Consider the following 26,171-nt stretch of genomic DNA (forward strand, 5'->3'; position numbering starts at 1 on the left):
AGAGGAAATTAAAGGCTCATTTTCTTTCAAAAATAAGGATAAATGATGAGGTAAAAAGAAATCCTATAAATGATCAGAGTCTCTTACCAAGCAATTGGCCTTCAAACTGAATAGTAAACAGAATTCTAACTCAGTTTCACTGTTGTCTTTTTTTCATTCAGAAAATAAGTTTAGTTGATCACCACCGATCCCATGAGCTTGGCATTTTTCAAGTTCAGATTCACAATGACACAAAACCGCTAACTCTGTGCACGTCAGACCTATTCAGGAGTGTTTGCACTTCTACATAAATGAACAGCATTTGCCATGGAGCTGGTGCACACCGGACACCCCAGACTCCTCAGTACCTGTTGTTTATCCAGACGCATCCTCTTAGCAGCATTTCTACTCTCACTCTCACAGGCTGAAGCCAAGATACTCTCTGCAACTGCTGAAGTAAGGTGGGAAGGAATAGGTCGAGACTAAAAAAAAGAGAGAGAAAAGAAATACGAAAAAATTATTAACAGTATCATGAAAACGGAACAGTGCTATCTTCAGAAGAGAACCATCAACATGTGCAGGAGTATCCATTCATTTCAACTGACTTTATTTGAATAGAGAGAGGAAATGGAAATTGTAAAGATGATAAATGAAAGCTAGTTAGAGGTTAAAGCTAGAGTTACTACACAGATCCATCATTCATTCCTGAGGCTCCATTGACACACGTATTTAGTCAGGGCCATTAAGCTGTGGTTTGATCAGACAGTGGCAAAATGGCCCACTGGATTTTGCAAATAAAACAAGTCCTATAATTCTTTCATAACATATGACAATGCACAGCAAAACAAGCAAAACAAAAAACAAATGACAGGGCTGAAACACAGTTGAAAAAGCTAACAGAAACTCACACCATGTCAAATAATTTTCATGTGAAGATAGTGAATATTTACAGTTTAAGCTGTGACACAATTGATGTGATTAAAAGACTTTAAAAAATAATCTTGTTTAAATACAAGCTAAAAAGCCAGTCCTAGAGCGATTTCCATATTCCAAAAGTTTGATGTTTATTTAGATGCGAGATTATTTGCCAGTGCGTGTAAAAGCATGTTTTATTTTATATATAAAATATGAGTTTATATTAATAATTTAATCGTATATGTTGGAAATCCATCTTCTACACAGACCAGCAGAGAAATTTAATTAATCCCCCAACTAAGCTCCTAATTAACTATAAATTGTTTGCGACTCTCCATATCATTTGTGATAATCACAGAAAAATTTTCATTCTTTTTCCCCACAATTACATGCAAAATCATCTAACTGAAAGATGAAGTAGTTAATGATATAGAACATTTTTAATTAAGATAAGCAAATGATTGATAAAAAATGACATGAAAATTAAATGACATGAGATAGTAAAATAATTTAAAATTACAAAATAAAAGTATCTTTGAGGAATCTAGCATGGACAGTGGCATCATAGGGTTTTCAAAGCCTTGGTCCAAAATATGTAGGGATACCATTCATTAGAAGACTCTGAACTAATTAAGACTCTTTAAATGTTTTTTTTTTTTTTTTTTCCGAAGGAACACATACGTGTCTTTCTTGCACGTGTTTTATTTTACTAACTCTGGCATTTAAAACATGCTTTAGCTAATTTAACCATGAAGCTTAGGTCTCAAATAATATTCTAGAACAGCTACATTCAGACAGTGTTTCTGCAAAACCCTGTAGCCTGTGCAGGTAAAGGCCAAGAAAGGTGCAGGATCCTCGGTCTGCTAACCTTGTGAGATATCCAAAAGGAAGGCTGGGCCACTGTGACAACAGAGCAATAGGTTGGTCTAAAGGCATTTTTTGCCAAATGGAGAGAGAAGCCCCTGAAATGGCAGAAAGCATGCAGCAGAAGCAGTTTAAGAAGGAAATCAAAAGGCCAGGACTATATCTTGGGAACAGTTAAGAAGTTCAAATTAAATAAAACTAAAAATATTGTCACATGGGCTGGGGTTGTAACTCAGTAGTCAAGCACTTGCCTTGCATGTGTGAGGCATTGGGTTCAATCCTCAGCACCATATAAAAATAATAAATAAAGATATTGTGTGTGTGTGTGTGTATATATATATAAATGTATATATATGTGTGTATAAATATGTGCGTGTATGAGTGTGTGTGTATATATATATGATATATATATGTATATATATATGGTCACATAATAATATACATAATGATCATATGTATATATGGTCACATAATGATAGAAGCATAATTTAAAAACATATATTGCTTCTTCATTTCCTTCTCTACTTCATTAATATAAAGTAATCTAGTCCAAAATTATGTAAACATTAAGCTAGAAAATATTAAATATATAAATATTAAGCTATAAAATTAGTGTCTCATTAAAAGATGACCACTGCTGGGTTCAACATTGTAACCTAAACCTAAGCCACATGTTCTTGATGGAACCATTTTTTGAGAAAAAAACTGTTACAGGAAAAGTGGGAATAAAAAATTCTGTTATAAAAAAATGAAAACAAATTATTTGACTGTAGTTAGCATTTTTCAGATAGGATAATTCATACTTTTATAAACTATATTATTAGATCCTTCATCTGGTCCTAGGAATAGAATTGATATCTAAATAAAATATCAGCAAACTCCCTTTTTGTAATCCAATTCTTGATAGCCATATAGCACTCATAAATATATATACTTCTGTTCCTTGTTATCTCCATTTTTCTCTATTTATTAGGTGTCTGTCTTCCAAATTAGGAATATATAAAGCTAAGGAATGTTTTAAACATACATGTAGAAATACCTGGATTCATATATAAGTCTGATGGTAAGTTGGACATAATAGTCCATATTAAGGAATTGTTCTCATTTTACAACTAAGGCCTCCTTGAAGCTCAGTGAGCTTACTACACATTCCTAAAGAGGATTCCTTTACAACTAACTCCATTTTGCATTTAAGCAAAGAATACATTAGAATCTCCCTAGCACTCTTTAGGTGCTTAATCCCATTGTTCTATATTCATATTAATTCTTTAAAATTTTTCATTTATAACAAAAAATAAAAGTGTAACTTTTCTAAGTTATGCCACAAGTTCTAAATGCTACAATAAAAATTCTCAAGATTGTAGCAAGAAAGTAGCAAGAAAATGTCTAGTTATGAAGTAAAATGAAGCTTAGTTTCATGTCCAAAATGTGTGGGATAATCATACTAAAAATCTCTTTTCTTCTGAATGATGAGTTGATAATAAATGTCAGTGGTCCCCAGTACACATGAAGCTCAATGACATTGTACCTAATCATAATATACTAAAGATGAAAGTGATTGACTTATGTTTCATCCATATTTGGCTTTTATTTATTACCTAAATTGAAAATGCTCATATCAAGAAAGTGAAAAGGAAATTAATCACTTTTGCTCTTCATAAGCCATTTTTTATCATAGAGAAGTTTGAAATTTTTATTTAGTATGGAGTCTGAGAACCATCATCATCTGGATTCTTTCTGTCACCACATTTAATAGTTTCTCAACTCATTCTACTATCACTACTTCAGGGCCTTCCTGGCACAAAATCATGTGCTAAGGGCTATGACCAGATTCCACCTGAGACAAGGGCTAGAGATTCCCTTTTATGTCACAAAGAGTGGCTATGAAACAAAAGCATCCATGTAATAACTGGAGATGAGAACATTTGACAGAAATCTCAAATGCAAAAAAATCGAATAGATAGTTTATGGAAAACAATACTTCCTCTGGTGGAAGATATCAGGGTAAAGAAAATATTTGATATATATCATAAAAGAGGATTTAAAATAATAATTAAAATGTGCATAATTATAAACTTTTCATGATCTAGACCCAGATTAAGGTTTGTTACCTATTTCTTTCCCTGGATATAAGATTCTGCCCTCACTAATTATCTCTTCATAATTAACAGTCATTCTCCACTGGGATCTGAGTTGAACTTTCCGAAGCACAGTTCTTATCATAATAATTATCTAGGCTCAAATCAGTGATGGTTGTCTCATCCAACAGATGGCTAAACTGTCACATGCAGCTTCTGGAGTTTAAAAAGTCGTATTTTAATTGGAACTTAAGATGTGATTGCTGTTGGCACAATATAAATGTGTCTTTCTTTACAGATGCAGTGAAACTTGTCACCACACCAACATGCTATTCGTTTTTTTTGTTTTTGTTTTTTTGGTCTGAAAACTATAAATTAAATGAATTTAGGGTTCTCTGAACTTGGTCTATACAAAGATGCTGCAGGATTTTTACAAGTATAAAAAAGTTGTAAAAGAAAGAAAGGGATGGAAAAATTCACACTGCATTCAATACCCCTTCCCATAAAAAAAAGAAAAAAAGAGATTATTCCTTACTCTTTTTACTTTATAAAATACATAATTAAGAATTTTTCAATGAATGATAGGCATACACCATCTCCCCCAAATGATGTATCTATGCCTAAAGACATAATTACACAGGCTGTGTGGAAAGTTTTAGCTTGTAAAGGATCCCTTTTATTAACCAGGTAGCTTCAATTCATAGACAGTAGTAGAATAGATAGGTTAGTAAAGAAGTGAGAGGAACCTGGATATTATTCTGTAATCAGCCTTTTACCACATATGTGACAGTGTTTGTGATTTAATTTCCCTGAGCCCAAGTCATTCAGCAAGGTATCATTATTTTTACTTATATAAATGACAAAACTCGGGTTGAGTGAGCAATAATGAATAGGAAAAATAATGTTACATCATAGAGGATTCCAGGAAGCAATATACACAAAGTCACTACTACCTTCATTTATTTATTCAACAAATATATTTGGTAAGCACTATCCATGTGTCAGGAATTGTGCCAAGTATAGAGAGATAAACAGCAACACTACCAATACTGTCTCTACCATCAGAGTTGTCTTTACAAGTGAGTGCAATGCCCAGCACAGAGGGTTTAATACCCTTGCAATAAGGAATATTAATTATTGATTTACAAATTTTTATAAGCAATGCTGAATCCTAATATATAAACTCAAGTAATTTTCAAAAACTGGGAGTTAACTCAGCTGGCAAAAATATGCCAAATACTTTGTCTTTTTCCTAATTTATATAAATATTTACATAGTTATTGCAGAAATGCTAAGGTATTTGTATATGAGATGTTTTCCCAGACCCCATTCTGAGTGAAATAAACAGAATATGTACTCTATAATGTCCTAAAATCTGAAAATTTCTGAGTTCTGAATCACAGATAATCCAAAATTTCAAATAAGGGTTGTGGACGTATCTAAAAGAATGAACCATCCTTAATCTATCCTGAATGGTTTTGATGGAAATGATAAGCAGTGCACCTCACTGACCTGACCTGGCCCCCTAAGCAATTAAGGGAACTCACCTCTTTGTTCCTAGAGACTGACCCAAGAGGTCAACACTTGATCTGAATAGGACCATTCAATGTCCTTTCACCGGAGACAAGGAGTAGGAGGATTGTTCTTAGATTGTGAGCTTTAAAACAGAGGCTAAGAACTGCTGATGGCAACACTTCCCAACAGGTCAGAAGGACCTCAGAGAGGTAAATCAATACATGATACAAACATAGTTAAGAAATGAGAAAGCAGGAAAAACCCTGACCTTTATGCCTATGGAGAGAGCTATGGGTGAATCCCTGGACTGCCAGTTTCTAGAGAAAATTCCCTTGACTAATTTAAAAGGAGTTTGAAAGTGTGTTTTTAAAAAAAGTGGAATATAAACTAATTAATCTTCATCCAGGCTTTGATTATAAGTACTTCACTTATGAATTAGTGGTCTATGCCTTGTCATTATTTTTTAATATTATTGTCCACTAATAATGATCTTTTACAAAACCTGAGAAATCAGTAACTCTTATGGTTGGTTGATACTTAGAAGCCCAGTTTGGCTAATATCATATAACAATACCTCTGATCAAAGTATGAGACAACTCTATGAAAATCAAATGATTTCATTTTTACTTATTACTTATTTATTTATTATGCTGGGAATGAGACCCAGGACCTTGCATACACTGAGTGATCTACTCCTGAGCTATATCGGTAGCTCCTTCATCCTTTCTTTCTTTCTTCATTTTTGTTGTTGTTCTTTTTAGATGTACATGAGAATAGAGTATATTTTAACATATTTATTCAAACATGGATTACATCTTATTCTAATAGGATCCCAGTCTTGTGGTTGTACGTGATGTGGGGATTCACTGTGGCGTATTTATATACATAACTCAGGAAAGTTATGTCAGAATCATTCCACTGTCTTTCCTATTTTCTGTCCCCCTTCTCTTCCTTTCAGGCTTTCATTTTTAACAAAGTCATGGGTAATTAGAATATCCACTAGGAAATATCATCCAATTCCAAAAAACATGTGATTAATCATATTATCATATGATTAATGGTAGAACATGGTATTTGTTACCTCAACAGTTTATTTGTGAAACTAAAACTATTCTATCCTCAACTACATCTATTCCAATTCTATACATGAAATCACAATCACTACTCATATGCTAATCACCAAATATATAAAAATATTTAAAAACCAGTGCTTTGAGAGTTAAAAGGAAAGCTACAATCAAAAGTTATATAACCATCTTCTTTTGGGAAAAAATCCTCCATAAAGTTTTAAAATATGTTATGCTAGATTTTCAGTTAGCAGTAACTTTTAAAACTGAAATACCAATTGCAAGGTACTGTAAAACATATAGTGCACAATAAAACATAGCTTATCTTCCAACCAATTTTCATCCCAAAGTAGAACATTAGTAAATATCTATCCATGCACTCAGTCTTTCATTCAACAATTTTAATTCAGTTGTATTGAACATGAATTGAGCAGCTTTCATGAGCAATCACTTGCATTGTGTAAGACATTGTGGGTGATACAGAGACGAACAAGTTAAAAAGCATAGTACTCAAGAAACATAACTTAGTAGCTAAGGCTTTTATAGAGATAACAGGAATATAAGACAGGATAAATAAAACTACAAATGTAGCACAAAGTACAGTTTGCACACAGAAGAAAGAGAGATTTAAGGTAGCTTTTAACTGGAAGTGCAGTATAAATAGATACAGACATATTTGATTCCGTTTGAAAGACTGAGATAGCCAGAATTTCCTAATAAAGGGACATATGGAATTCCATGTCCTATTAGATTCTATTTTATCATATTCCTCATATACACCAGGTAAGAAATTTTACATTTGCTATTTCAAGTGCTGTTGGTTTTCATCTTCAAGAGTGATTGTCTCCACCCTTTTCCACAAGGAAACTGAAGATCAGGAATACCAGTCCACAATTTGGTAAAGCACAGATAAACACTGAGATAGGCTAACTGAAAAATCAGGGTGTTTTTGTTCCATTTGCTCATCAAGGTTGCTAATTTCCGTTGTTTCCTTCTGGGTTCAGTTTCCTTCTTCTTCGAGTATGTTTTCATTTGTCCAGCTTCAGCCTATGAGTGGAGCATTTGTCTCCTCCTTGCTCTGAACACACAGTTTAGCTCAGCATTCTAACTTGAATGTGGATTTCCTAAAGATTTAAAGACTTTCTTCTTCAAGAAGGTATTCTGACATCTATTATGAGGACAGGAAATTGTTTAGTCTCACAGTTTTTCTGTTTCAGGTAACCTGATGTTTCTTCCTGGTATATTTAAGAATTCCTCTGCTCTGCTGAAATTTTACAAAGACATTTCTTGGTATGGATTTGTCTTACTCATGGTGTTGAATCCTGGTCTTTTTCTCTGTCCTTAGGATTCATGGTCCAATCAATTCTGAAAATTCTTCATCATCGTCTTTTCCAATGTTACCTTCTTCTTGTTCTCATTCTTCCTCTGGAATGCCTATTAGATCTCTTTATCTTTACATTATTCTCCATCTTAAATTCTTTTATCCTTCTCTTTTACCTTCCTGTGGGTAATTTCCATACTTCTGTGTTCCAGTTTATTGAGTGTCTCTTTGCTGAATCTTCCATTGTACTTAGCCCATCTAGTAAGGTTTTAGTTTTAGTGCTTATAACACTTGCCAGTCTGACTTTTAGAAGATGGAGTTGGAGGTTTCTCAACTCTCCTTTAATGGAGGAGTAGCCTTTCCAGGGTTCCAGCTTTATATAAAGTTATCAGTTTATGCTAGTCACAAGCTAAAATCCCTGTATTCTGAAATTAGGTAGCCATTCAGCCCCTATTTCTATTTGTAGACACAAACAGAATTTACCTTTTCTATCTTTCATGTTTGCTACTCAATTCCAACTAAGGATTTAAAAACTCTGGTTATAAGTTACCCAGGAGATTCTTTTGCTTTCTTTCAATCTTAGTTAGGTATTTAAAAAAAAAATTGTATATTTTAGGGCCAGGGATGTTGCTCAGTGGTAGAGAACTAATCTAGCATGCATGAGGCTCTGGGTCCAATCCTAGTACTGCAAAAATAAAATAAAAACAAAAACAAAGAAAAAAAAGAAAATTGTTATATTTTTACTCAGGAATTGTTTGTGGGCATAGTGGGAAGCTAGATGGGTATGTGCATGTGGGGTGGGGGTAGATATTCCATGAAGTTCATGTGAATATCTTACTAAAATTGAAAGACTCAATGATGAGTAACTCTGACAATTATATTGGCTATATTCTTTACAATTTAGTTGTTCTTTAATTTCATACAGTTAGTAAATAATGAATAAAGGGTACTCAGAGAAAATCTGTGGACCAAAAGAAAACATGCTAAGATAAGGAACAGAAATACTTTGTGATAGACTAAGATACAAAGAAAGTAATTGAGCATATTAGGAAACAAGGTGACAGATTTTATGTTAAACATTTTATATACATCATTAAACATAATACCCCAATAGCCCTTTCCTTTAGAAAAATCGAGACTCACCTCAGTTACACATCCACAATTTTACATAATGCCCTATTAGTAATTGTTGTATTCTGCTGCCTTTCCTGTGTAACTGAGGTGATTCTGCAATCTGCATTTGGGGTAAAATTGGGAGTTCATAACCCACTTCAATCTAATGTATGAAATATGATATGTCAAGAGCTTTGTAATGTTGTGAACAACCAATAAAAAAATAAAATTAAAAAAAAGAAAAAAAAAAAGAAAAATCGAGACTCAGAAACATTCCAAAACTTGTACAGCAACTGAACTAAGCCAGGAATTGAACTTAAGTTTCCCAATTTCAAAAGGTCATAATGTAAAATATTACAAACAAAGAATCTGTTTTTGCAATGAGAATTTCCACACTACTGAAGCCAGAACAGAGGGCAATTACTCCAGGAGCAAAACCAGGTTTATCCTAAAGACATCTAATTGAGGGACCCTCAATTAGATGAGTCTCCTGAGTGCTGGAGTTCCTGGAGGCTGTCAGCATTCTAGGGAAGAAGGAGAAGTTCATATAAACTGAGAGAGCCCACCAATGTGTATTTGAGATTGTCTAAAAAACATCTAAAGAAAAGGATTTGAATCTTCAACACTTCCGTGATTGTAGAATATCTTTGTGTGGTATGTTTCCTAACTTTGAATACTCATCCTTTTTTTTTTCTAGCTATTTCTTGGCTTGTAATTTTGTATTTTCTGTTTTAAGAAGGCCCCAAGTTGTACAATCCTCAGGATTCACAAATTCTAGTCAGACTCTGCTTAGGTGTGTATGGAGGGAGAGTAAGATGGAGGTAGACAGTTGAGTTCAAAAGATTATATAAGAACATGAGGGACAAAGGGTTAAAACTAAAAAGACAGCTGATAAAATTGGGAGTAATAGGATTTATTTGGAAAATAAGGTGAAGAAAGAATAAGTAAAATTCAGTGAGTGGTAGGATCTCATTCTCAGTTTATAACCAGTGGCAACAGTGGTGCTATTAACAGGAATAAGCAAGTCAGAGGGGTGTCCTGGTAGTTTAGTAGATGAAGTGGAGCCTCAGTGGAGAGAATGGAGTGAGAGAGAATAGTTTATGCTGGTTTAGCACCTGGCTGGCATTTGGAATGAAATACCACAGCTCTGTAGCTAGATGTCTGGTGTTCTAAGGTAAGCACAGGGCACTGTGCACAGTCGGTAGACATTTGCAGCTTGGGTGGTAGGCCAAGCACAGGATCATAGGAACTTCCCCAAAGAAAAGAAAGACAAATGAGGACCAAGAGGATCACACAAATGGAAGTGATAGAGTTGAGGACGTAGTGCTTAGATTTGGTAGTCATGAGATTTTTTTATTATTTATTTTTTAGTTATAGGTGGATACAATATCTTTATTTTATTTTTTAAGGTGGTGCTGAGGATCAAACCCAGTGCCTCATGCATGCTAGGCGAGCGCTCTACCTCTGAACTACACCCCCAGCCCCAGTTATGAGATCTTGATAAGAACTAGGTCAATTAGTGAGAACCAGAACCTGAATATGACAGATTAACAGGAATTTGGTGGTCACAGAAGTGATCCACGTAGGTCAATTAGTGAGAACCAGAACCTGAATGTGACAGATTAACAGGAATTTGGTGGTCACAGAAGTGATCCACGAGGTGCTCCTTTGAGAAACCTGACAAAGAATGAGACACTCAGGTTGTAGGAGTAAAAGATCAAATGTTTTCTTGAAATGGAGGGGACATTTTCTCAGGAAGAAGAGAAGACCAGACCAGGACACATCCTCGGTAAAGAATTGAGAAATTCAGATGATTCTCAAAGTTTTTACATGGCTCTTCAAGTGACAACTATTGCTAAGGTATATCGATGGTGACAATGACTGAGATGAAATAAGAGATTCAGATCATTGAAGTTGAAGATGGGAAAGAGCTGTAAGAATCAGAACATTATACATCAAAATTATTCAGGAGGGCATTATAGAATGTAATTAAAGAGACATATTATGAATAAAGTGCTTAAGGGATGTAAAGGTATCTGGGGGATGGGAGCTGACAACTATAAAAGAGAGTGCAAGAGTTGGTACAAATAGCAGGTGGGGAATTCATATAAAATGTGTTTGCTAATTAGCATCGATTAAGTTAATTGGTCACAAAGAGAAAAACCTGCGTAGTGTGGTCATGTTATGTGAAGAATAAGGTGGCTAATAATAGCTACACACATATTAGAAAGTTTCTGTCAAAATCTTCTATGAAGGGCTGGGAATACTTCTGATAAAATTTTCAGTTTAAAGAAGCACTTTAATTCACTTTTGTAATAGCTTTGTCTCCTAAAAGATGGCTTTTGCTTATAGAATCAGGGAGGCTGTGTATTAAAAACAAGATCTGATTTCTCTACTTTGAGCTCCATTAGATAGGTAGAAACAAATTATATGAGAAGTCAAATCCCTGGGGCAGGAGAAATAGTGTGTTATATATATAAATACACACACACACACATACTATTTCTTTAACATGAAAGCAATGTTTCAAATGTTTCTAGAATTTCAAAATTCATATCTCACCTTTTTCTTTAAAGTAGGTATCAGATCCACCAAGGAAATAAGTAAACAAAGATCCACAGAAAGACAAACAGGGGCATAGGAAAGAGTTTGCTTTTGAACTTCCTGGCAGTGAGCCACAGAATTGGAGATATTAAGTTGTACACTGCTGATGATAGTAAGAAGAGATGAAAGTACTACTCTATTTCCTCATGAGAATTTTTTTTTTTAATTGCACTGAGTTCTAAAGAAGTTTCCAAAATGAGATCTTTCACAGTGGATATTTAATAGTTTAATAGACAATATCCTTGACAAAATTTTATAAAATGTTTCATGAGTTTTTCTGCAAATAAAAAAGTCAATCACATAATAATAAAAACTAGGTAATTTCTCAGGAAGCTGAGGTTTTTGCATTCAAATATCTAGGTTACTTGGTCCAACTGGGTAGAATGGCAAAATTTGGGATAGAAGAGGAAAAATGGACTGAAAATCTCTCATACTATATCTCCCCTAAATATTTCTCAGTGTTACAGAAATACAAGTATACAAGTAAACATATGTAGCAGTGTCTCTGTTCAAATTTAGGAAACAAATGAGAGAAATTGTATCACATAACACAGAGGATCCTCAGTAGGGTCCAACCCTACCTTCTTCATAAAGCTTTGTTTTTACCATGTTTTCTATTATAGCTGCTATTGAATTGAAGATCAAGGCACTTTGGAGAAAGGCATTTCTAATTTGGAATAATCAACACTTATTCTTTAGAGAAGTAGCTGAAGTAATTTGAGAGTGAAAGCCACACAACAGAATCAATAACAATCTGATACACAGTATTTATTTAAAGTTTAATTTAATGGCTACTTAACTCATTGGGTTCCTACACTCCACTGAGAACCCTGAGAGTACTCTGGATCAAACTTATTAAATTTATTTTTCACTAAGTATGCCCTTCTGCACCCAACACTGAAGACTGTATGATGAGACTGGTAATAGTAAATTGGTGAAAATGTGAAGAAAAGAATCATAATATAGTTATTCCACTTCATGCATTATAGAGACTATTAGGAGCATGACAGAAAGTTTTGGGGCTTAAGCAATTGAAACCTGTAGGTTTTCATAATCCCGGTGAAATAAAAATGAATAAATGCATATTCCAATGTTTACATGAATTCAGTGAAGCCAATTAAAAGTATTTGTGTTGGCATGTAAATTCATTAGGGATAATGTAGAATAATTAAATATAAATAGATTTTTGTTTTAACAATGCTGAAAAGCAAAGTCAATGCTGAGATTCTCAAGTATATTACTGACAGGTTGTGATGATAAACCACTTCCATGAAAATTTGGTTTTGAATTCCTTAAAGTCAGGAAACAATCTAATATTTCTGTGTTGCCCTCTGTTTAGTCTTCTGTCCTTAGAGATCTAAGTAACTGGAAGAGCTAAGCTTGTTGGATGCCATTTTTTTTCTTTTTATCAACTCATAATTCTCTCCTAAATAAACCTACACTTTACAATCACATTTTAGAGATAACAAAAGACTCCGTTGCCTTGTTACATATTTCAGAATAATATGCATTTAAAAATAATCACACACTTTACATAAGGAAATACTGTTGTTTAACATTGTTTCAATTATTTTAAATGACAGTCCTGAATGTTACCTTATATTATACTTAAAATTTATGGGAATGCTGGTCATGGTGGCACATACCCTAATCCCAGCTACTGATGAGGATGAGGCAAAAGGATTGCAAATTCAAGATCAGCCTGGGTAACTTAGTGAGACCCTGTTTCAAAATAAACAATAAACAGACAGGGGAAGTAGCTCAGTTGTAGAGCACTTCTAGGTTTATTTTGAGCACTCCCAAAATAAATAGATAAAATAAAAATTATGGGCACAAAATTATTTCATGTGAAATATTTAGTTTTAATTGCTACCTTCACTAGCCATGCCTTTTCCTATCGTTTTGGATAAGGATGAGTACTCAAAATGACACAAAATCCTACCCACATTCTGTGACAATTACTTTCTATAATTATATGTACATATACACATACTGAGTAAGTGAACAAACGAATGAATGAACATTATTAGAAGTCAAATACTCTATTGTTTCTTTACAGAATATTTATATCAAGATTAGTCTGTAAAACTTTTTGACTTTGTATGAGTCTCAATTTTTTGTCCTTCTCTATGCAGAGCACAAGGTTTATACCAAATAGATGTCCATGTTAAAGTACAATGAATAAAAATGGCAATTAATTTTAAAAAATGGTTAAATGTATGAAATATACCAGAGAGAACTTTCAGGATTCTGCATGGTGGTGATTTCTTTCTCTTATAGAATGATTAATATAAAAAATTTATACATAAAAAACAAGGTAAATTTTACCAAAGAAAAGAATATCTAAATAATGTTAAAAGATTAAAAAAACAGTAGTGATGCCAGATGCTTGTAAAAATAAAAATCATGATGTACATTATTATCTTTTTTATTATTGAAAGAAGTTATTGTGTACACCACATTGTACTCTGAGATATACTTAGTTTCCATTGAAATTGTATGTCAGTGGTCTTGACCCTGATTGTCAATGCCTGGCTTCTGAGTTCAAACACTTGCTCATATGTCCTTTTCATCTATTATCTGTCTCCTATTGTGTAGCTCACAATAATAATTAGTTCCATAATGGAGGTAATAGTTTTATTTTGATCAAGCAATCTCTCATTCTCTTATGCCATACCAAATCTATTGTGAAATTTTAGTTTACTAAGTTATGCTATTTTTATTTAAAAATGAATTTATCCACTGTAACCTTCCACTCCAATGTGGGTTACACTGAGAAGTAAGGAAATATTCCATTGGAGTATTCAGCAACTCTATAATAAAAATAGCTGAGGAAGCTTTCTCAGATGCTGAAATTAAATAATATTTGATCATATTTTCAGGATCAAGATTTATTGAAGGCTTCATATATGCCAAAAATGACTTGAAGAAGGGAGACAACTTATATAATTTCTCACAACTCTACAAATTAGAAATTAATGTGCTCTGCAGAGGAGGAACCCAGCCACAGACAGTTAAAATAACTTGCCCAGGGCATCCTGCTAGAATCCTGTGGATTCTGAATCCAAAACCAGGCTCTCAGGCAACATAACCTGTGCTCCTGCTTCTGACCACTTGGAATATGTCCTCCTATTTAAATAATAGTAACTTTTCCTTTAAAAAAATAACAAGGATGATTTTATAAGCCAATGTAGAAAAAAATGATAATGTACAGTGGATTTGTCATTCATTTCACAAGATTTTTACATCTTCAAAATTCTCACATATGGCACTCTCAAAAACCTCGATTATCTATACCAACTCCTACCCTATTACACCTAAATTAAAAGCACAGATCACAAACATTAATAGTTTAGGCCTGTATGGAGCTGTCTCAGCTAAGAGTAGAAAAAAAGATGTTTCCAAATAATTCTATTACATTCCTGTTCACACATATACAAAAAAATGTTTTAAAAAATGAATAATGCATACAATGCACAAGTATGTGCTATTTCTAGGTGTAACCATGAGAGCAAGGTAACATAGACTAAAGTTTTTTGGGAAAAACCCTACTGTTTTCTAATTTCCATCCCTTCAAGTAATCTAATTCCAGCCTAACATCTTCCATCTATAAAGCCCAGCTCAATTCAAAAGCTAACAGTATCATTCAAAAGTATGGAAGTAAACATCCCCAGCACAAGAAAGACTTATTTTTCATCTGAGCATTTTCATTCCCTGATCTTGATTTTTCAAGGTTTGCTATTTGTTAACTGGTGGTACGAATGTGACATTGTTTAGATGGATCCATCCATTTCCTTTTGTTCCAGAGGAAACCATGCTCGTGGGCCATGTGAATGATATAACACCTCCTGCTTCAGTTCAAGCCTTGTTGACCCTCATGCCACTTCAGCAGTGACAGGAAGGGAGCCACCCCAAAGGAGATGCTGGTTCTCCCTGGGATTTTACTTGTATCACCCTCATTTTTTTCTGTGACATGATACCATGTGGTCCTGAGAGCCCTGATCTCACAAGACATGCCTTTTTAAATAAACAAAGGGAATAAAATAGTTCAGGAAGATGAAAAGGAGAAGGGGGGGAAAAACAAACAAGTGAACAGAAACCCCTTTGACCTGACATTATGGAGAAAAAAAAAAAAGACACTAAGATGATAAAAAAAAATAGTGTCATGGTTTACATGTGGGATTTGGATGGAATCTAGGGCTGTGTTTTAATTCAGAACTCACCATCTCAAAACCACTTCTTTTCATCCGCCTGCAGGACTTGAGGTAAGTACGTATACGTTTTCTGGCACGCTCTTGGTACTCAGGGAATTGTCGCCTGCATGAGTCAATGATAGCCTGGATCTTTTCTTTGGGCTGCTTAGAGATTGGGACCATTCGGTCCAAGTTTTCATCTACAAACAGCCTGACAAACATCTGTTGGCAAGAGGGAGACAGAGGAGAAGGGTTTGGAGGGCTGCTCTCTTCTGTTCCTAGCTTCCTGTCTTGATTACCGATAGGAAAATATTCTTTTCTGGTTTATGCACTGGAGAACTTTGCAATGGAAAGCCAGAAATTTTAAGCAAACACTCTTTAAAAGATTTTTTTTCTAAATGGTTGGAAATTTTAAAAACCGAAAGAGAGAAAGAGAGAAAGGCAGACAGACAGACAGACAGAAAAGAATAGACTATTATGTAGGAAAAAAAATCAGGAAATAACAGTAGACTGTGACAGTTGAGCACCCCATTAAATTCTCTATTAACAATAAATACGACTGTTCCTACGCTGCACAGTGCACTAATCTCTGAAAACAAACAATTGACTCTTGTCATGCATAATTAGATAAACTAGGAAAGGAAAAGAGGTCACAGGACGGACAGGCGTATTCAGCCAAGGACGAAGCAGGGGTCCCCCTTCGTCCACTGGGTAAACATGCATACTCACACAACACAATTCCAGTTTTTCAGCTCACATTTGGCTTTAAAAATTCTAAACAAAACACAGCAATTCTGGTGTCTGGTTGGCAAAGAGTGTTTCCTGTACTTTTTAAAATCCTTCTGCAAATTAAACAAACACGTCTCTAAAATATCCACATTGACCAACAGGCAACACCACGAAAGTGAAATAGGAAAAAAAAAAAAAAAAAAAACCACACTGGGAGCGTGGCAGGACTCACATTAAAAGCTTTCAGCCGTTCTGCTTCGACACCATCCGTCTCGTTAACTTTTTCAGAATCATCATGGTCATCATGATCGTCTTCATCCTCTTCCCCCCTGTTGAGTGACAGGTCCTCGGCGCCTCGGTCTACACTCTCATTTTTGCCAGACTCATAGCTTGAGTAACTATGGGCAGGAGACTGAAAAGAAAGGGTGACATTGCTGCTTATAAATTCATTGAACACGTTTACGAATTTTATGTTTTATTTTTAATTCTGCTGTGGCTCAAAAAAAATCATGTCTTGGCGTTGATAGCACCAGCACTGTGGCTATTTTAATTTAAATCACAATTAACTCAAATGAAAGTAAAAATGCATTTTCCTCCTCTTGCTAGTCATGTTTTAAGGGCTCAATAGCCACATGGAACATTTCCATCATCGCAGAAAGTTTTATTGAACTTTGCTCTTCAAGAGCAATTACTGTTTCCAATCAATATTTATATTCCCCCAAAGATGTAATCTGTAATTAATTTTACAGGAGAATCATTAAATCACATGTTATTCGAAGTAGATCTCGCCTCAGAGCATAGTCAGTCTAATTGTGTTAGTATTCTTTGAACGGATAGTGATATTAGAAATACTAATTATAAGATGCTTTAAAAGCAGTCTATAAGTTTTCTGTGATTCTCAAAAGGGCATTTGATTTTGATTTTAGAAAAAGAAAATCATTTTTCTTTCTAATTGTGAAATTTAGTGCTTCTGTATCCCAACACTATATCATATAACGAATTCAAAGCAAGATCAATTAAATAATAGCTCAGAAAATTCAATGTAAAAATCATTAAACATCTGAAATCTAAAAATATTTCAACATTTCTTTTTACATATAAATAGTTAATGGCTTTCATGGAAGTTTAATGATAAGAATTTATATGTGTTTCTCTATATAAATGATACCATTTAATAGTACGTAAACTGACTTTGATCGCTTTTTATTTGGGGATTATACATACTCAAGATACTCCATATTTCCTTTTAAAACCTCTAAGTGAGTTTGGGAGAAGTGACCTGGAAGTAAAGGGAATCGAGGTGTATGGGTGTGGTAAGGAACTTAATTTAGCAGTGTACAGCATAACAATACACTGTTTTATATTACCTCTTTGAGACCATGTTAATCAACAACTATCAAAGCATATTGTAGGTACCTTTGATAAGATGTAAACTAAGATGTAAGATAATTTAAAGAGAAGTATGATGAATTTATTTTTATTGATTGATGTAAAACTGTTTTATGAGATATTAAATAATGAAGAAATTGTGTGAGATACAGAAAAGAAATAAATGTAGGAGCAGGGTACATCTAGACTGTTGGCTCCCTTAATTTTCACAGCAACCCAGTGCAGAGATATCATCTTCCCAGTTCTACAGATAAGGAATTTGCTTCAGAAAGGCTGAATAAACTCTTCTCTTTCGGAAAATGATGAAACCACTATATGAATATACCTCTGCCTGAAGCCAAGAGTGGTGGAATAAGAAGTTTATACAAATTACACTTTTTTGGTAAGTATGTGGGCGTGTGTGTGTGTGTGTGTGTGTGTGTGTGTGTAATTGAAGGAAGAATACAAAATATTTATAGGTTAATGTACATGTTGATATGAAAACAAAATGATTTTAAGTGAATTCACCTTCAACTATTACTCCTCCTAAATAAATTAGATGCATTATTTCTATTTTATTTTACAACAGTAGCCTGCAATTTTTTGATTCTTAAGTAAGAAGCATTATCACTTGCTGTAAAATTTCCACAGATCATATGATATAGTTAAATAATTTATTTTTACTGTACCATGTTGTTTCAATTAGAGAAAAGATACACTTATCAAACAGATAATGAGGTTTCCTTTTATTTTTACCTTTTACATTTTTATTAGTGTTATATATAATAGTGACTTCATTTTGACATATTCATAAATAAGTGTAATATAATTTATTCCATTTCAATCCCCAATACTTCCCTCCTTTTACTCTTCTCCTATCCTTCACCTTCCTCCCCCTTCCTACTGAGCCCCTTCTTCTACTCTACTGTTTGAATAGGTTTTCTTTCCTTTTTTTTTCTTTCTTTGTTTTGGTACCAAGGATTGAACCCAGGGAATTTAACCACTAAGTCACATCCCCAGATAATTTTTAAAAATTTGACACAGGGTCTCAGTAAGTTGTTGAATCTGTCTTTGATCTTGAGAGATTCTCCTGCCTCAGCTTCCCAAAAGGCTGGAATTACAGGTGTGCATCACCACACCTGGTTGAACAGGTTTCCTTAAAGAAATATCTATAGAAGTAAATAGTGAATAGATTTTTTTCAATTTGTGGAATTAACATAATCTGGCATAAAACACGTTTTAATAATAAAATATATTTAAGAGAATAAACTCAATGAATGATAATAATGATAAACTTTTAAGACTAACATTAAAGCAACAGAATTTAAAAAAAAAAACCTTTTATCTATGTCAATCATTTTTCCCCCTCAAGAAACTTTTATTGAGAATGATCATACATTTGGTATCATGCTAACATAGTATGCCACAGAGCGAAATTTATTCAACAATTATTTATTGGACATCTATTCTGTGCCAGGCATTATTCTAAGCCTTCTACATATATAATTTATATTACTAACAATATATTGGCTAAGTAACTTCCCTAATGTCACACAGCTAGTAAATGAAATCAGGATTTGAACTTATGCAGTTTGATTCTAAATGTATTATCTTAAACCTATTCTTTTCTTTGTCTAGACAATGACTGCTTATGAGGCTATTGTTAGAGTATCAGTAGAAATCCATTCCTAAGACTCTGTATTTCTTGACAACAACTTGTAAAATAGAAGAACCTTTGGGATAAGATACGCTAAACCAATTCTATCATCTAAATGTTAACTATAAGTATGTTTTACAGATATTCATTAAATACATCCTGAGAAACTCTAAAAGAAGTTATGTATTTTGTATGGATTGGAGGCAATATTGCATCCAGATTTAACATCCACATAACTGAACATCACAGCAGAACTGGTGTAAATATTTTAGTATATATATTATAAATGATTTTGAATTACATGGCTGCTAATAATAATAAAACAATGGTGTATATCATGGTAAACTTTATGTATCAACCTGACTGGATCACAGACTGCCTGGATATTTGATTAAAGATTATATCTAGGTGTGTCTGTGTGGAGATTTCTGAATAAGATTAGCATTTGAATTTGTGGACAGTAAAGCAGACTGACTTCCCCAATGTGAATGGATAACATCCAATCTTTTGAGTCAAGAATAGAGCAAAAGGCAGAAGAGGAAGTCAAAATTCATCCATTCTGCTTGCTTGAGCTGAGACACACCAAGATCTCTATATTATCACACCATTGGCTGCTCTAGTTGTAGGGTCTTGAGACTGAGACTAAACTATTCCACTGGCAGATTGTGGGGCTTCTCAATCTTAATTACATCTCTCACTCTGTAAACTCCTACTCTTACTGGTTCTGACTAATATAATATATTGTCTAAAATATAAAGCATCTAATTAAAGATCAGAAAATTTAATTTACAGAGCTAGTTTCAGACACTGAGCAAAGCAGTAGAGAAGTTAAGCAGGGTTCATCATTCATGGCTAGTGATATAGAATTTCATGGGTTTCACAGTAAGGGTCCATGGGAGTTAAAAGGAACGAGAGGTTGAATTTCAAAACCAGAGTGGGTTGCAAGAGGGGAAAGAAAAATGTGCAAGAGGAAGCAAATGCCAATCTAGACACTTTCACAGACAGATCATAGCATCAGGGTGTCAAGACCAAGAGGCTTTGTTGTGATTTTTTTTGTTGTTGTTAGCCAAATATCTTTGCCTTCAGAAACAGCTTCTGCTAGACCAGATGAAAACTGTCAACCCTATGGTACAACTTTCCCTTTGCAAGGCATGTGTTTTAACTTTGTCTCTAGATGAAGAGAGCTTCTCTGAGGCTGAGATCAAGCTGAATCCACAAAGATAAGTAGTACAAAAGAGTCCCAAGGACATCTTTGCACCCAGATACAACAGTTGCTAAAGTTCAGCCCTTGACTCTTTAGCTGTGTGATATTATACATCTTCCATCTACTCAACCCCACTTTTATTTATTTACTTATTTATTTATTTTTGCTTAAATTCTAAGTTTCCTTTACCTTTGGGTCTAGAGTAGGACAGAAATCAATCAATATAAGATCAGATTAACAATATATATTTCACACATGACAAAGAAAATAAAAGGATGATAGCATTTCTATAAACAGCAATATCAAACCTCAAATCTATCAACAAAAGAAAGCCCTTATGAATGACCTCTACAATGAGAAATTTTAAGTAGGCAGTATTTTAAATGTCTCTGTGAAATACTAATATATAAAACACATAGTATAAAGATCACACTAAAATATTACAACTGTATAATCAGAAGAGGCATAATAAAACTAGAACAGATCACTGACCTTAAAAATGAAGTCAAGTTTTACAAATCATCATATTTTTACAGCTCAAATCATTAACAAGGTGGAATAATCCAATAAAATATAAGGGATACATTTGGAAAGTTTGATAGCTTTTAAAATATAAATATAGTAAGTATGCTTTTAAATGGCAATGGGCAATATTTGAAAAATGTTGTAATACTCATCTGAATTCAAACATGGTGTCTAATTCATTTTTTTCTATATGCCAATGTAGTTGTCTGCTGTATATAAAACTACTTGGAACCAGGAAGGATTTATAGCCCTGGTGACTCAAGGTAAAGAAAGCCCAATTTGCAGATCTATGAATAATCAGGATATAAATCTGAAACACGTTCAATTTTTTTTAACCACTATAATATAAACTGAAATTGAATTCTACTTTTCAAGTGGAATAACATTCTTTTCCTTTCTTATTGATTAAGATCTACTCTTTAAATCAAATCAGATTAAACTCATTGTATACAAAATTTCCAGTTTCTGCCAAGTAGTATGGCCCAAGACTGTAATCCCAGCAACTCTGGAGACTGCAGCAAGAGAATCATGAGTTAAAGTTTACAGCAAGGAGTTTGCCTTGGGTCTCAGATGAGACTTTGGATTAGAACTTTTGGGCAGTACTGAAACTGTTAAGACCATGGGACTCTTGCAGATAAACTAAATGCATTTGTATTGGGAGATGGGCATGAGTTTCTGGGGGGCAGGGGTAGAATGTTGTGGTTTGGATAGGGAGTGTTCCCCAAAAGCTCTTTTGTTAATACAGGAGTATTCAGAGGTAAAATGATTGGATTGTGAGAGCCATAACCTGATTAATTCATTTCAGTTTGAATGGACTATACGGTAACTGTAGGCAAGTAACTGACTACAGAAGATGGGTCACTGGTGGAATGCTCCTGGAAGGGTACATCATCCCCGCAGCCCCTTATGCCTTCCCTCCCTCTCTGCTTTACAGCCACCATGAGACGAACTGCTTTCCTCTGTGTCCTGTCCTTCAACTATGATGCACCACCTCACCTTGGGCCCAGCACAATGGACTTAGCTGACCCTGGGCTAACCCTTTGTAACCATGAGTCAAAATAACTAAGTTGTTCTTGTCAGATTTTTTGGTCACAGTGATTGAAAGCTGACTAACACACTAGATTTACACACGTATTTTATTGTATTTTCCTTCAAACTAATCTGAGGTGGATCAACACATATCACTCTACCTTTTCCCTCACAATATCCAAAACATGTTCTCTATAGATCAGCATTCAAAACTGCTTGTAGTCTCCCTTTTTCTACAAAACTATTTTTAATGGAGAGATGTTAGAATTAAAGTGATATAAACTCATCAGTCCTCAAATAACCCAGCTAAAATATGACTATCATGTACCTCATAAACTGCTTTGCCTAAATAAGAACTTTAGATGATCATGACCTTGAAACTTGCATTTCAAGGACAATTATTTTCTTATTTCAGGTATAAATCTAAAAACTCCAAATGAGTAAAAAAAAATAAACAACCACAATTTAATGCAAGATACAGAACTACTTATCCTCCAAACACAGCTGTTGGTTTAAGGGGAGAAGGCTAGATGATTGTCTTATTTACATAATCCACTTGCTCCTCTTGTGTTAAAGTATGACTTTCCTTAGCAAGAACCTTTCTGAGAATACATTTGCACTTCTATTTTCTTACATATTCCACTGTCATAGAATTGCCATCTCTGGACCTTAAAAATTTCCTCTTGGAACAAAGCTGAATCTGTTTGCTTTCACTGTAGTTGGAGCCTAGGACAGCTTAGACTGCAATACCATAGTGTTTAGTATGAGACACAGTTGGGGATGGGAGCCTTTCCTATGTATAAAGCTAATGGAAATAAAGGAAGTATTTATTTATTCTTTATGATTTACATAAGAAATGAAAACATGAATTCAGTACCACACAGGCATGATTCAATAATATGCTTTGTGATAAGTCTGCCACAGCACCCATAGTAAAGGTATTATGCAAGTTAGTTGCCATGTCCATCCTGAGGGTGAGATCTTTTAGCCACCAGACTTTTGTCTTTATGACATTGCACCATGCCAAACATGTCATATAAATAAACAATTTTTTGAATGATGACTCTATGCTTTGAAGTTGTATAGAAGCTAATATGAGTTAATTTTAAAATAACAATTTAAAAAATTATCTTAGTTACTTTAAAAAATATCAGGTATTTAAGACAGAATTCACTTGCAATCCTAGCATCATTTAAAAACTCTGTATGCCTTCAGATATAACACAAAATAAAGCACACAGCACCACTCAAGAAGCTAGCTCACCCAAACAGAACAAAAGGAACTTCAGTCTATAAACAGTGCCTCTCAACATGTACCTGATGGACTAGCTCCAGAGAACAAACTGAATCAGACACTATGGAGCTGAGCCCAGCAATCTGTGTTTTGATATGCCCTGCATAGACTTCTTTTTTTTTTTTTTTTTTTTTTTGAGAGAGAGAGAGAGAGAGAGAGAGAGAGAGAGAGAGAGAGAGAGAGTTTTAATATTTATTTTATTTGGGGTAAAATTGGGGGTTCATAACCCACTTCAATCTAATGTATGAAATATGATATGTCAAGAGCTTTGTAATGTTGTGAACAACCAATAAAAAAAAAAACATTAAAAAAATTTATTTTTTAGTTTTTGGCAGACACAACATCTTTGTTTGTATGTGGTGCTGAGGATCGAACCCGGGCTGCACGCATGCCAGGAGAGCATGCTACTGCTTGAGCCACATCTCCAGCCCCCCTGCATAGACTTCTGATGCACAATGACATTTGAAAACCTTTCATCAGCAGATACCTTGCATTTCTTGGAAATACAATGGATAGAGAAATAAGTTAAATGACACCAGGTAGCACATAGGCAAATCCAAGCAAGATAGAAAACACTGTGCAGGACAATTGACCTTGATCTACAATAAGATGATCTAGGGGGAAAAAAAGACACATTAAAGAAAATTTAATAGACATAGTAAAACAAAATGTGTAGGAATTTGATAATGATTCACATAAACTCAATTCAAAACAAGAAATTTTTGGAGAAAAGTGGTAATATTTTATCATGGCTATTAAATGGGGCTATTAGATAATAAGACAGTTATTATTAATTTTGTTAGCTATGATATTCTAACATTTAGATAAATATTTAGGCAAAAGTCTGTATTTGTCAGAGATACAAGTTGAAGTATGAAGGCATGGGATGTCACAGACGCCTGGGGTATACTTTAAAGTCCTCACTATAAAAAAATGAAAAATGAACAAATGTAGAAAAATCTTAATTACTGTTGAATTTGGTTGGGGCATTAATTATTTTTGTATTGTTTTATTTATTTTAAAATAAAATTTTACTTCAAAGTAATACATTTTGAGTTCATAAATTATATTTGGTTCTCTTCTCTTTTGAGTATTTTTGTCATGACTTTCATTCATTCCACAACATTCAAGAGGAAGTACCACTTCTTGCTCAGAGCATGTTCTAGGGTCATAGGATTGGATGGCTCAAATTTTGCTGCACCCTGAAAGTTATAAAATTTGGAGAGTGAGTTCTTTTGAAGCACTAGATGCCAAAGTGAATATTCATCAGAAATGAGAAAAATCACAGCAAATGTCAAAATTTTAAAAGACTATCAATTCCACATACATCACAAATTCCAAACAATTATAATATTTTATAAATTCAATAATTTGCTGGCCCAATACTATAATACTTTTCTCTTTCCATCTTTCCTCATTGCATACTTTTTGGTTTTTTTTTCTGTGTGTGACAATAATTTTGTAATATACTCTATAGGGAGAATAGAAAAATGACTCAGTTTATCATGTCTGAGGAAATGTGTCTTTTATTGTTGAGAGTTTAGAAATGTTTTCTGTGCTCTTCAAATTCATCAAAATCGTGCAGACTGTTAAATTGTCTTCAGTTTTGGGAAAGATTTAATCAAGTTCCTTTCATTACAAAATTCTGACATTTTAGGACATCTCAAGTTTTCCTGAGCAGTGAACTAATGTCTTCATTAAAGTGCCTTTCATGAGTTCATGTTTTTTCATCAATATCAGTATCTTCAGTCAAATCCAACATGCAACATAAACCTTCTCCCAGCATGTTATATAGTGCATTTCTCTTCATTAATTGTCTTATTTCTTCTTCCTAAAGAACTATTAACTTCATGTGATCTGTAAGTTTTTGCAGTAAGTCACTTAGTGTCAGAATGCTGTCCTTTGGCTTCACAGTTCACCTTTGTTAATCTTTTCACATACCATTAATGTTTTTATTTTAATGTCCTCTCAATCCCTTATTAAATAAAGACAGCAAGATAATACTGGTCTCATACATTCCAAATCAGGAATCTGTAATTTCTCACTAGTTTTTTTTTTTTCCTCCCACAAGGTTCAAATTGCAGTTTCATGTCACATTCCACTGCATGAATGGCCCAGAGGATATCTCTCTCTGTCTCCCTGCTTAACAACTGCCTGTGAATCTACAATTAATCATTTATATAACTATGGATGGTATTAGGTATCTAGTAATTTATTCACTATTTTGTATATGTTTTCCCATTTTTTTCTGGAGAAAATAACAAAGTTTTCTTGAAAGATACTATCAAAGAGCAAAATAAATGAAGAAATGCTTTGCTGATACACAAGGGCTTCTATGAGGAAAAACGGCATTGGTTTCTCTAAGTTCATCTAAGTGCAATGCCATTCTTCTCACAACACTGGTTTTGTTTTTCATATGCATTAACAAGCTATCTCTAAATGTATGTGAAAGTGTTTTCCCATTTTTTTTAGATTCACTTAAGCAATTTTAAATAAGTTTGTTTTGACATTTTTCAAGAGCTTGTCCAAAAAAAAGGATCAAGTTTAATTACTTTGAATATTCCCATGAACTTTCTGTTTTTGAAAATCACTCTTTTCATCATAATCTAGAAAAGGAAATTCTTTCATTTAATAACTTTTAAATGAAAGTTACTTTTTTTGAGAGAGTGAGCTTCAGAAGGATTCTGAACATTTTTTTCAAGCCTGTTTTTTGATGT

General features: G+C 33.9%; 1 protein-coding gene across 7 annotated transcripts in view; it reads right to left on the bottom strand.

Moving 5' to 3' along the window:
- The window catches only part of NOL4 (nucleolar protein 4), a gene marked incomplete at both ends in the record, with an annotated part of 315,002 nt that overhangs the window by 70,110 nt on the left and 218,721 nt on the right, over positions 1 to 26,171 (bottom strand). For 3 of the 7 annotated variants that reach the window (XM_081262672.1, XM_081262670.1, XM_081262671.1), the window contains 2 exons: positions 348 to 461; positions 16,611 to 16,790. In XM_081262672.1, coding sequence (XP_081118798.1) covers positions 348 to 461; positions 16,611 to 16,790 — 294 coding nt within the window. Of the gene's footprint in view, positions 1 to 296; positions 462 to 15,679; positions 15,872 to 16,610; positions 16,791 to 26,171 lie in introns of all 7 variants that reach the window. The other 4 variants (XM_081262669.1, XM_081262668.1, XM_081262667.1 and 1 more) reach the window with 3 other exon arrangements.

Source organism: Spermophilus citellus (genome assembly GCF_964194105.1).
Source record: "Spermophilus citellus genome assembly, chromosome: 12".
Classification (NCBI taxonomy): Eukaryota; Metazoa; Chordata; class Mammalia; order Rodentia; family Sciuridae; genus Spermophilus; species Spermophilus citellus.